Source organism: Prosopis cineraria, unplaced genomic scaffold (genome assembly GCF_029017545.1).
Source record: "Prosopis cineraria cultivar Desert tree isolate PC_DT_omini unplaced genomic scaffold, ASM2901754v1 PC7, whole genome shotgun sequence".
NCBI lineage: Eukaryota > Viridiplantae > Streptophyta > Magnoliopsida > Fabales > Fabaceae > Prosopis > Prosopis cineraria.
In genome coordinates, this window is record NW_026555338.1 from 13831772 (window position 1) to 13846092 (window position 14321).

Sequence of the window (14321 nt, forward strand, 5' to 3'; positions counted from 1 at the left end):
TAGCCCATTTATAACATATTCACAAATAAATCTTAGCCCTAATCACTCAATTCACTATATATGGGCTAGGAATCACAAAATCACTATAAATTTTCTACAAGTCACAATTTAATCATATATACGTATCCTACGGTAACTTTATATACCAATGTACACAAGTAAGGTAATCATTACACAAAAATCAAAGTTTTCACAGCAACGATGTAATGTCTGCCTTGATATTACTAGGACAACACTCACAACTCATTGTGATAACTAGGATTTAATAAAAACCCCCTACCCAAGCTACCACAACTCAAGGCTTTGACAAATAATTGGTTAAAACATTGGGATCTTAAGAAAAACCCTTTTTAAAATATAGTTTGAGCTCAAACCATAGTTAAGAATTGATCAAGAGCAAATACGAAAGTATGGGAAATAAACTACAATAAAATCTAGCTTAAATGCCATTTTCCAACATTTACTGCTCCGTCCGCCATAGTGTAGTCCATGCCTGCAGCGGCGGATGGCACAGAAGGATGAATCCCTCGAGGGCCTAGTGCGCAGTGGTGCAACAATCATGTGCCGCGGCATGCACTTACTGTTAGATTGCTATCATGACTTTTCTCCAAACTTTCAAAGCGTGCCGTTTTGCCATCCGATATCCGATTTGAGCAATTCAAGTGTCCACACAAAGCTGTATGAGCCCTCTAACTAATGGGACTAGTCTTGTACTCTTACAATGATCCATTTAAAAGATGAACACCCGAACTCGAAATGGTTCATTTTCACAACAAAACACATAATATAGTGTCCAATTCACAATACACAATGCCATTAGCCCCGGAGACAACTTGACCATCTCAAATGGATCATACACCACATAACAATCTATTCACATCACACAATTAAGCAATCATACTCAAAATGATCACCAAACCCTCATTAGATAAAAACCCAATGGGGTGGACAAAATCCAACGCATCAATCAATTGGTTATTTTGACACTCAAAACACTTATATATATATATATATACAAATCACTTGTAAGCAACTTGACCAAGCACACAATTAATCCGTATCATCATTCTTGGACCAAGATATACACACTTATCACAATTTCATACAAGTGATATACTAATAACGTCATGTTCTTAAGTTGGCAATATTTAGTAACAATATTCGTTATATTACACAAAAAGAGAAAAAAGGAAGAGTTATACAGTGGTGCTCCTTACTCTTCAAATGCCTCTTCCTTCCTCTTGCCCCTACCGGAGCCTTCACCTTTACAATATAACCACAGGGTAAGATAAACATCTCAGTAACCAATATAGCTCATTAAATGTTTATTACCACAAATAACCATGAAAAAGTATCAAAACCAAAGTATTAATTAGCATACCAAAAATTATAAGGTATATGCATCTCTTCCCAACAAAACACATAGTTTTACACTAGCATGATCGTCTAACCATTGAACCTTTAATGCTCCCCAACATGAAACCATAGACTCTCTTAGTTCAACCACATGTTGACAAGAGCATACTTTAGGTGGTAGAAATACCCGGCCAAAAGCAATCTAACCTGCTTACAGAGTACGGTTTTTGCCTCTTCACACACTTGTGATAAAGGCATCGTTGACTCCTAACCACACCCCAACGGGTATTAAGGAGTTGATAGACTGCTCGGATATCCTATGGTAATAGTTCCATATAATGTTTCACCGAATATCCCATGGTATCATCCAGACCATATGGATTTTTCACTCACAAATCTCCACACACATATATCTCACATATCTCGGGTGAACTCCCACCCCTATGATCATGCTCTTTCACAATTTTTGCTACTTTCCATCACATTTCCATTTCACACTTATATACATAGTATATATGTATATTGTAATAAAAAACAATGATCATTTACAAATCACCTTTTCATGCTAAAATCATTTACATCAAATTATGCACAAAACTCTTCAAAACCACAACTTAATCATTTAGAATTACTTCTACACAGTTACAATAGTTAATAAACTCAATAAACTATATGGTTGCCTCAACCATTTTGTCACACAAAAAGGTTACCGTGGCTCAACATTAGCTCCACACATTTTATATGCACAATATAGCTCAAACAACGCTCAATCTACACCAATAAGTAACAATCGTCAGTTATCACTCCGGATAATTCTAAATTTACTAGATTCTAGGTGCTTAAAATACTCAAATTCCTTCTCTAACAATATCAACTATTCCCACATACTCTAACCATCCCATTACACATTCCAACACACCCAAATTACTAATCAATGTTCCACATTGTCTCAAAACCCTCAAATTATACTTAGAGTTCACCTAAACCCTTACCAAAAATTCTCAATCACCACCAAACTCAAACTTAATATTAGAAGCTTGATTTAACTCCCTAAGATTTTAAATAAACCAATGGGTTTAGTCTAAACCTAAGGGAACTAAAATTAAAGCTCTCATTACCCCAAATATTCCGATTTTCACATAAAGGAGGGAGAAGAGGGAATGTACAACTTACCCAATGGTGAATTAAGCTCCAGATGCCCTCAAAGTAGCTTAGGGATCGTGCCCTAACAGACCAAAAGCTTTCCTCCATCATTCTCTTGTCTTCTCTCTTTATCTCTTTTGTTTTTGATTTGTTTTTCGCATCTAATGAGTGCAAATTTTGCCCGTGCACCACAGTGCATAAACTCGCCCGTTGCGGCGCATGGCACAGAAAGCCCTCACGAAGTTTTAAGCTTCCTTCCGTGCCATGGCCCACTTGAACCTCGGCCTAGCCCTCTTCTAAAGTTGTATTAGTCTCCATAAACCTCTCTAAATAACAATTTATCTAAATTGACCAATTTACCCCTTGAAAACACTGATAACTACAAATGAAAGAACTTAGGATGTTACAATTCTCCCTTCCTTTTAGGAATTTTGCCCTTAAAATTCATAATCTTGCTCAAACACATACTTGTGTAAATAATTGGGGACATAACTACCTCATTTTATCCTTGGTCTCCCAAGTCACATTACCAGGAGTCATTCCCTTCTAAAAGACCTTAACTAACAGAATGGTCTTGTTTCTTAATTGTTGGTCTTTCACATCTATAATCTGCTCTGGTTTAGCTCGATAGGTCAAGTTTTCTTAGAGTTTTACCTCTTCCGACTCAATAACATGAGAAGGATCAGGTTGATATTTCTTAAGCTGACTCATATGGAATACATCATGAACACCTGATAAACTCGACGGTAAGGTAATTCGATAGGCAACAGGTCTCAACTTCTCCAAAATCTCAAAGGGACCCATACACCTTGGAGTCAATTTCTTAGCCTTTATCAATCTCCTATTACCAATCATTGGCATGACCCTCAAAAATCCATGATCACCAATCAAAAATTCTAATGGCCTTTTATACCGATCAGCGTAACTCTTTTATTGACTCTGGTTTGTCAACAACTTTTGCTTAATCAGTTAGATCTTTTAGATGGTTTGGTCTACCAAATCTGGACCCAACAGACTTTTCTCGCTCAATTCTGTCCAGCACAGAGGCAATCGACATCTTCTTCCATATTATGCCTCGTACGGAGCCATTCTAATGCTAGAATAAAAACTATTGTTATAAGCAAATTTTGCTAACAGTAGATACATATCCCAACTACTTCTCAACTCCAACGTATAAGCTCGCAACATGTCCTCAAGCATTTGGATAGTCCTCTCAGTCTGACCATCCGTCTGTGGATGATATGCCATGTTAAATTTAAACTTAGTGCCCATTACCTTCTGCAATGCTCTCCAAAAGTTTGATGTGAACCATGGATCACGGTCAGAGATAATGTCCTTTGGCACCCTATGAAGTCTCACTATTTCATTTACATAGACCTCGGCATAATTCTCAAGTGAATAGATAGTCTTCACTACTAAGAAATGCACTGACTTCATCAACCGATCCACAATCACCCATATTACGTCATAGTCTGCTTGAGTTCTAGGCAATCAAGTGATGAAATCCATTAATATGCTATCCTACTTCCACTCTAGGATCTCTAGTGGTTGCAACACACCACCAGGCCTTTGGTGCTCAATCTTAACTTTTTGACACGTCAAATACTTAGTCACAAACTCTGTCACATCTTTCTTCATTCCTAGCCACCATCACATTTGCTTCATATCTTGATACATCTTGGTGACACCTGGGTGAATAGTATACTTACTATGGTGTGCTTCCTCTAGGATCGTCTTCGTTATCTCCTCATTACTTGGCACACAAATTCAATCACAATAAGTCACATATCCATCATCATTGAATTCGAACTCTGTGGGTCTCCTCTCTTCAATATCCTCACGGATCCTAAGTAGATACTTGTCCTCAAACTAAGCAGTTTGCAACTCTTTCTAGAACTCATTGGTTATGACTGTAGAATGCACATTGTACAACGTCATTTGTGGTGCTTTCCTTTGAGTATCTAAGAAAGTCTCAAGCAATTGATGCCCTTGAATCATCATATGAGCAACATGCGCCGTTTTCTTGCTTAACGCATCTGCTATTATGTTGGCTTTACCTAGATGGTACTTGATCTCAAAGTTGTAGTCCTTGAGAAATTCCATCCATCTACGTTGCCTCATGTTCAACTCCTTTTGATCCACTAATCACTTCAGACTTTTGTAATCACTAAATACCTCAAACATAAACCCATAGAGATAGTGTTGCCAAATTTTCAAGGCAAAAACCACTGCTGCTAACTCCAGATCATGGGTCGTGGATTAAGAATAACCAATACTAGAGCAGACGTTAGTTTCTTCTTCAACTCTTGAAATGCCGATTCGCACTTATCGGTCCACACATACGGCTAATCCTTTTAGGTCAACCTAGTTAAAGGAGACACAATTTGTGAAAATCCTTAAATAAATTACCAATAGTAGCCTGCCAATCCCAAGAAACTTCTAATCTCTGATACTGAAGTAGGCGATTTCCATTTCAACATCATATCTACTTTGTGTAGATCCACGACAGTTCCTTTTGCCGACATTATGTGACCATGAAATCTCACTTCTCTTAGCCAAAACTCACATTTACTGAGTTTGGCATATAACTATTGTCCTTTAAAAGTTGTAGGACAATATGAAGATGCTTTGTATGCTCTTCCTCATCTCTTGAGTAAATTATAATGTCATTAATAAATACTACCACTAACTTATCCAGCTAAGGATGGAAGATTTTGTTCATGTAGTCCATAAACACTGTATGAGCATTCGTCAATCCAAACGGCATCACTAGGAACTCATAGTGACTGTATCTAGTACGAAAGGCAGTCTTTAGTACATCCTCGACCCTAACTTGCAATTGATGGTAGCTTGATCTCAGGTCAATCTTTGAGAACACCGCAGCCCCAACTAACTGATCTAGTAAATCATCAATCTGGGCAAAGGATACTTGTTCTTGACTGTCACTTTGTTCAACTGTCTATAGTCAATGCAAAGTCTCATACTACCGTCCTTTTTCTTCATAAATAACACCGGTAATCCCCATGGGAACACACTTGGTCTTATAAACCTTTTTTCTAGTAATTCCTCTAATTGTTTCTTTAGCTCTGTTAACTCTGATGGAGACATCCGATAAGGAGCTTTCGATATGGGTTTTATTCTAGGTACAAGGTTAATAGAAAATTCCACTTCTCGCTCAGGCAGTAATCCAGACACTTCTTCCGAAAGTACTTTGGGAAATTCATTTACCACTCCAATTCTCTCAATTCGTCCATCATAAGCAGCATGAATGGAAAAGAACACCATATATGCCTGACAACCCTGTTGAATGCACTTTTCTGCTTGCATTATAGACAAGAATCTTAATTGACTAGATTTCACTATAGGTGTAGTGTACATTGGCAAGGATGTTATCTTTCTTACACAATCTAATGTTGCATTATTTGTTGACAACCAGTCCATACCCACTACTACATCAATCCCAATCATGGACAAACAAATCAAGTTAATAGAAGTTAATCCATTCTTAAATCTCAAATCAACACCCAAACAAGCATGGTCAGCTCTTACAGAAATTTCTACCGGCGTAGACACATTAATCACATAAGGCAAGGTACGCACAGGTAATTTCAACCTCAAAACACAGTCATCAAAAATGCAAGAATGGGTAGCACCTGAATCAAACAAAGCATCTATATCACAGTTGTATAGAGATATTTTACCTCTAATCAAATTTAGAGATGCACCTGCCTCCTCTTGGGACAACACAAATACTCTCCCAGGAACAGTCGATCTCTGCTATGTGGTACCCACTTTGCCCTCTTCACAATATTTGGCTATGTGCCCTGACTTGCTACACTTGAAGTAAACCTAACACTTTCCCACATGATATCTTCCACACTTCGAACACTGAGGGGTTCTGGCTATACTAAGAGTAGGCACAAGTATTGTGGAAGCTTATTGAGATAGCTGTGTACCACTGGCACTATACCTTGGTCCACTACTCCTCTGGAAGGAACCTCAAGATTGTGATCCCCTTTGAAAGGTCTTTTTCTTCCCAAAGCTCCCAAAAATACCTGAGGTAAAATCGGATCTCTTGCTAACTCTACCGGTACAGCCAAGCGATTGTGAGAATCTGCCCTGATTATCCCTTCTCTTCTTAGTCTCTGCCTCTCTGCTCCTTCTCGCAGCTATTCTCAGACAAGGCCTTGTAAGTAGCCTCTCAGCCTTCCATTTTGAGTCATCATTCCTTATGAGATAAGTAGAGTACTTCGACAATTGATTGAACTTGGTGATGAAAGCTTCTTTATCAAGATTCCATTGCTTAAATTCATAGAACTTGGCCTCTTTTTCTGCTTTAAAGGCCACTAGGAAGTAAAAGTTGAAAAACCTCACTTTAAATTCATCCCATGTCCACTTTACTCTACCCATTGGTCTCACCGACTTCCACTAATGTGTAGCCTCTTTTATAAACAACATTAAGGCCAAAGTCACCTTCTGCTCCTCTGAACATGGCACCACTTCAAATATTATTTTAATTCTTTCAATCCACTCTTCAGCTTCGCCCTCCTTCATTGTTCCATTAAATGTAGGTAGATGAAACCGTGAAAAACTCAACCATGTTTGATCCATGGAATTTTGTAAACTACTACCACCCACAGCTCCAGATTGCTTAGGTATGCTCTCTTCATAAACTTCACCTTCTTGCTCATACATCTCTTCTTCATTCTCAATTGTTCTATTATATTCTCTTACCCTATCATTCCTTTGTGCACCTTATCCCCATACCGAATTACATATCTCTTGCATCAAATTTCTCATTTCTAATAGCAAGGCCTTATTACCCTGTGGCTTCTTCCTCGATTGTTCCCAGTTTTGACCAACCAAAATATGATTCTCTAGTGGTAGCTCATTAGTCTTTAGTACTACGTCCGTATTAGATGGGTTACCACCTGTAGCCGTTCTGGCAGTTCTTCTTCTTGCCATCCTCTCTCCCCTCCTAAGGATGGAAGTAACCACATGAAGAATAAGCGTTAAATGAAAGAACTATGTAAAGGAAAGGTAAGTGTAACGAATATATATGCCAACTTTTAGACATGAATGCAACAAGCAAAATCACCCAACACAACAACCACACATACCAGTCTCGAAATGCTTGAAACTGATACCAAATTATAATATCGGTCTTGACATTATCAGGACAACACTCACAACTCATGATAACTAAGATTTAATAAAAACCCCCTACCCAAGTTACCACAACTCAAGGGTTTGAAAAATAATTAGTTAAAACATTAGGATCCCAAGAAAAAAACCTTTTTAAAATATAGTTTAAGCTTAAGCCATGTTTAAGAATCGATTAAGAGAAAATACGAAAGCATGGGAAACAAACTACAATAAAATCTGGCTTAAATGCCATTTTCTAGCATTTACTGCTCCGTCCGCTGTGGTGCAGTCCACGCCCGCCATGGCGGATGGCATAAAGGGACAAATCCCTCGAGGGCCTCATGTGCCATGATACAACAATCGTGCGCCACAGTGCGTACCTACTCTCATGGCAGTAGATTGCTATCATGACTTTTCTCCAAACTTTCAAAGCGTGCCGTTTTGCCATCCGACATCCGATTTGAGCAATTCAAGTGTCCACACAAAGCTGTATGAGCCTTCTAGCTAATGGCATTAGTCTTGTACTTTTACAATCATCCATTTAAAAGATGGACATTGAAAATTAAAATGGTTCATTTTCACAACAAAACACATACTATGGTGTCCAATTCACAATACACAATGCTATTAGCACCGGAGACAACTTGACTACCTCAAATGGATCATACACCACATAACAATCTATTCACATCACACAATTAAGCAATCATGCTCAAAATGATCACATTTCGCTACTTTCCATCACATTCCATTTCACACTTATATACATAGTATATATGTATATTGTAATAAAAAACAATAATCATTTACAAATCACCTTTTTATGCTAAAATCATTTACATCAAATTATGCACAAAACTCTTCAAAACCACAACTTAAGCATTTAGAATTACTTCTACACAGTTACAATAGTTAATAAACACAATAAACTATATGGTTACCTTAACCTTTTTATCACATAAAAAGGTTACCGTGGCTCAACGTTAGCTCCACATGTTTTATATGCATAATATGGCTCGAGCAACACTTAATATACACCAATAAGTGATAATCGTCAATTATCACTCTGGATAACTCCAAATTCACTAGGTTTTAGGTGCTTAAAATAAACTAATAGGTTCAGTCTAAACCCAAGGGAACCAAAATTAAAGCCCCCATTACCCTAAATATTTGGATTTTCACATAAAAGAGGGAGAATAGGGAATGTAGAACTTACCTAATAGTGAATCAAGCTCCAAATACCTTTAAAGTAGCCCAGGGATCGTGCTCTAGTAGAGTAAAAGATTTCCTCCATCGCTCTCTCATTTTCTCTCTTTATCTCTTCTATTTTTAATTTGTTTTTCACGTTTGACAAGTGTAGATTTTGCCCGTGCATCACATCACACAGACTTGCCCACCACAGCGCATGGCACAGAAAGCCCCCATGAAGTTTTAAACTCCCTTCCATGCTATGGCCCACTTGAATCTCGACCTAGCCCTCTTCTAAAGCTGTCTAAGATCCAAAAACCATATTAGTCTCCATAAACCTCGCTAAATAACAATTTATCTAAATTGACCAAATTATCCCTTAAAAACACTAATAGTTACAAATGAAGGAACTTAAGATGTTACAAATGGCATTGCTATGCCAGTCTTGACTCCTTTTTCTTATCCGACTCACTACTATATATTGTAAAAATGTAACCACGGGGTGAGATAATAATCTCAATAATAGAATAACTCTCTATTGTCCACTATCATATGCTACCATAAGTAAGTATAGCATAACATACAGCTTGAACATAAGATATATCACAATTTTGCTTTAAATCTCATTGATATAACATTTTACCACTTTTAAAAGTATAATCATCTCAATTTACTACTTTTCACCACTTTTCTAACAAATAGCATGTCACTACTAACCGAACCTCTAAATCACCCTGACTTGAAACCATGGGCTCGCCTTAGACTAATATACACTCTCATTGACCCTGAGGTGACCTTTATTGATAGAATCACCCAGCCAAAGGTGTTCTATCTTACTTCTGAACTATAGTTTCTCCCAATACATACAATGGGGTGTCATTAACTCTAACTTCACATCACATTGATACTAAGGAGTCCCAATCTCTAACACTACACCTCAATAGACACAAAAGAGATAATCTCTAATATTGCACCTTTACAAGCACTAAGGAGATATGATTCTCCAATACCACACTTCATCAGGTACTAAGGAGAATAATACCATATGGTCTTTCTCTCCATTTCCACTCGAGTGAACTCCCACCCCTATGATCATACTTTCATACAATCATCACATTGTCCTCTTTTCAAAACTACATATGCATATACAATCATAAAACATGTAATACCATTAATGTGAATCCTAGAAATCATTTTCATGTAATAAACATATAATATTACAAAACATGCAGTGTTAAAAATAATTTCATATACTACATAGCACATTTCCATATGGTTACAATAAATAGTCAAACAGAGAAAGTTATTTAGTTATCTCAACCCTTCTGTCACTAGAAAGGTTACCTATGAATTTTGATTACTAGTAACGATCTACTATTAAGTTCTATCTCACTCTAAGCAAGGACTATGCTAATCTACACACAATTGGTGCAATTAGTCAATTGGTTCAAATTAACCAAAAACACATAATTACTACTTAAGGCTACATCTATTTGTTCATTCCTTTCTACTTAGCCTTTTTATGTTTATTACTACTCAATTTCTACTTTACAAAACCTCAAGCAATCCCATTCCAGTTAAACACAATTTTCATCCTAATTTTCATTGAATTTAGGTGAAATTAAGCCTGCAGGTTCAAAGCTCTATTATTCAACTCTAAACTAGTAACCAATGTAACATCCTAAATTTCTTAATCTTGAGTTTAGGGGTTAATCGAGGGTGAAGTGAAAGTTAGTATGAGATTAAAGATTTGGATAATAAATTGATATTTTGACTTATCTATGTGTTGTGTGAGCAAATACGGGCGATAGGAGTATGTTTCAGGTTAAAGCAAGTACCCGTGGTGAGAATAAATCTCATTATCGTGCGCCACGGCTTGTGCTGCATGTGCCATGACAGATGGACCAGAAATTACCTTCATAAATCATGAAATTTTAGAAATTTCAAAGGAGTAAAATTGAAAAACACATGAGATAGAGAGAGATGAAGGGCTGAGAAGCTAAGTCATGTTATTTTAGAGTGGTGGAAGGTAAGTCGGATCGATAACTTGTCAGGTAAGCTATATATAACTCTTACCTTTCATTCTACACAAATTTCTCTGAAAATAAGTTATAGGAAAATTAAATTAAGGGAATTTGAGGAGTTTAATTCTTGCCCAATAGAAATGAAAAGGTTCTTGAAAGTTAGATTAGAGCTTTGTGACTAGTTTAAAGCTAAACAGTAGAACTTTGAACTTGTAGGCTCAATTTTAGCCCTTAGAGAGAGAAAGTTAAGGAAAACATTTGATTTGAGTGAAATAAGACTTGTTAAGATGATGTATAGTAATTGGGTAGTTATAAACTTAGAATGGATAAATGAAAAGAGTTTGTGGATGAAAATAGCCCTAAGTAGTAAAAATGAGTTTTTGGTAAAAATGGACCAAATGACTAAAATATACCAAACGTGTTCAAATTGGCATATTGGATGTATGAGTAAGGGAAGGAGGCTTAAGATAAGCTTGAGTGATAGTTAAAATCTATGGGTAACCTTTCTAGTGACAAAAGGGTTAAGGTAACGGAATAACTTTCTTTGTTTGACTATTTATTATAACTGTATATTAGTATGCTATGTAGTACATGAAATGATTTTAAACTGAGCATGTTTTATAGAATTAAGTGATTGTTTATGTGAAATAACTTTTGGTTGAAATAAGCATTGAAATGTGTGTTTTGTAATGTAAAGTATTATTTATATATATTATGTGTAAGAAAGTTTGAAATGGTAAATGGGAACCTTAAATGGTTCTAAAAAGCATGATCATAGGGGTGAGAGTTTACCTGAGTGTAGGAGATGATAAAGACCATATAGAAAGGTTTCCTTAGTATCCATTAGGGTGCGGTGTTGGAAACAATTCTCCTTAGTACCTTGAAAGGTGTGGTGTTAAAGAAGATCTCCTTAGTGCCTATTAAGGTATGGTGTCGGAGATAAGAGACTCCTTAGTGTCTTTATAATATGGTGTTAGAGTCAATGATGCCCTATTGTGTGTATTGGGGGAAACCATAGTCCATATTATACATTAGAACATCTTTAGTCGGTGATTCTACCATTGCAGGTGAGCTCAAGGTTAATGAAAGTGTATATTAGTCTAAGGTGAGCCTTTGGTTTCGTGTCAAGGTGATTTAAAGGTTTCGGTTGGTAAAGATCATGCTAGCATGTTATGTGATATGAGATAATATAAAATCTTATGTGATTGAGGAAAAGTTGAGAAATGAGATGAAATATGTGATATAAATGCTATTTTATGAGGTTTTAATGATATACTATATTTACTTTCATATTGTTGCATATGATAGTCAATAGGAGTGAGTTGTTCTATTATTGAGATTTTTATCTCACCCCGTGGTTACATGTTTATAGGACCGGGAAGTGATCAGGGCAAGGGAAAAAAGTTTGGACCTACTTGAGTTGTGAAGCAGTGTACTCAAAGTTTGTGTAATAAATTAACTGAGACTGTATATATGTGTAAATGAGTTGCCATAAGGTTTCGTGCATGAATTGAATGGAGATTTTGTGAAATCTAGCCCAATTTGTGTGTATATATGTTGAAATGCATCAGGGGCTATGATTGAGTATGTTTGTGTTGAAATGGTTGTTTGTGTTAGTGAATCTTAAGCTAAAAGACACAATATGATGAAATGAGTAATTTAGAGGCTAAGATTATATTGTAAATATGAATATGTTTAAATGTGTTGAGAAATAGCCAAGTGGGCTAAGTTATGCTAAGAAATAGCAAAGTGTGTAAAGTTAGTGAATTGTGAAAACTGGCCGTAGAATGATCAAATTTCAATATATGAGTATGATTGTGATCAATTGTGTATATTATATCTTTTAGACTTGGCTCAAGGCTTAGTATGGTCTAATGAGAGAAAGGGATCGATTTGAGTGCTTGGGTGCACAAATTTTTTAGAAAAAGTAACTTTTTACACCCAGGTGTCCAAATTTTGATCAAATAGTTAGATCGTGTCCAAACCAATCTCATTAGTTAGTATACGAGCCAAGCTTCATGTGAGCACTTGAATCACTCCAATCAAATGTCATGTGTGAAAATGGCGCACGACACAAAAAGGGTAAGCATGTGGCTCTGTGCCATATTCCATGACACAAAGACTTCACGCCGCAGCACACGGACCATTTCTCAATTTTATTTTATGATGAAATGTATGCTATTGGGATAAGAATGCTGGTGGGTTATGTCCACTATGTATTATGTGAATGTATGATTTACTTCTGTTGTATTTTTCTCTGACTGTTTTGTGAATTGAATGATTTTACAAAATAAGTCTTCTACCAAAGCTTTTGAAATAAAATTTGATTATTATGATTGATGGGAGGTAGTGGTAATACCATAATCTTATAGGGGAGGTGACAACAAAACTCTAATTTAACTCTCGGAAACCTTTTTTATTACTCTAGGGTAAGAAACAAACCCCTTAAATCTTCCCAATTTAATTTCTCTATAACTTGTCTTAAGAGAAATTATAGTAGAATTGAAGGTAAGGGTGGTTCGAAACTTACCTAATAAATCATTAGTTAAAACTTCTCCCAAGGCCTCAAAAATCCATGCGCTAACACCCCTTGATCTCTTCTCCCTTTTGTTCTTTTCCTCTTTTTCCTTCCAAAACCATGAGTTGACCATAATTAAATCTGGTCTTTTTTGTCTATGCCCCATGGCACATACAACTCATGCTGCGAAACATGGCACAATAAGGAAAATCCTCACCACGCTCACACACTTCACCTCTAAAGATACCAATTATCAACTAGTTATCCAAATCTCTAATCACTTACTAATTATCAATTTACCCCTGATTAACAACTGATTACAAGATTAGAAAATCAAGATGTTATACATTGAGGGGAACAAAAGTGAGTTTTTGCTCTCTGTGTTATTAGCTGTAGCTTGTATGCCATGAGTTGTGGTATATGGCACAACCCTGACAACTTAAGTTGCAAAAATCATCAAGAAAAGGCAAATTTGTGGAGGAAAACCTAAAACTCAAAGGAGAAGGATTTGAGTACTATTAGGGCTTCAATTTAGGGGAGTTTGGAAGCTAAATTAGGCCTTCAAACTCTAGAGTGAGTTTCTCACTTCTCTCTTTTACCTCTACATCTCATTTTTCATAGAATTTGAAAGTGAATAAATTTGCTCTGAATTGATTAAGCTATGAGGTAATGTTTTAAAGATTTTAAGTAACTCTAAAGGTTGGATTTAAATTTCTTAACCTTAGATAAGTGGTAATATAAAGCTTAGGTGTTGTTTAGAATGAGTTGGATCAAGCTTTAGTTAAATTATCGAGTTTTAAAGTGTAACAAGTTGAGATATCAAGAGATATATTGTGATAAAGTTAGAAGGAGGCTTGAGGAGATTGTGTGAACTATTTGTAACCTTGATTAGCTTCTTTGTTGAGAATAGAGTGAGAAGTGAGAGAATTAGGGTGATATAGGTAGTT

At 36.3% G+C, this 14321-nt stretch overlaps 1 protein-coding gene across 1 annotated transcript; it reads right to left on the minus strand.

Annotated features, from left to right (window-relative positions):
• Positions 1-5397: 5397 nt before the first annotated feature.
• On the minus strand, positions 5398-6909 carry LOC129316490 (uncharacterized). Its single transcript, XM_054960914.1, has 2 exons — positions 6555-6909; positions 5398-6152 (listed from the first exon to the last, which is right to left on the minus strand). The coding sequence occupies exons 1-2, from the start codon at positions 6907-6909 to the stop codon at positions 5398-5400; spliced, it is 1110 nt and encodes a 369-aa protein (XP_054816889.1).
• Between the last annotated feature and the right edge of the window lie 7412 nt (positions 6910-14321).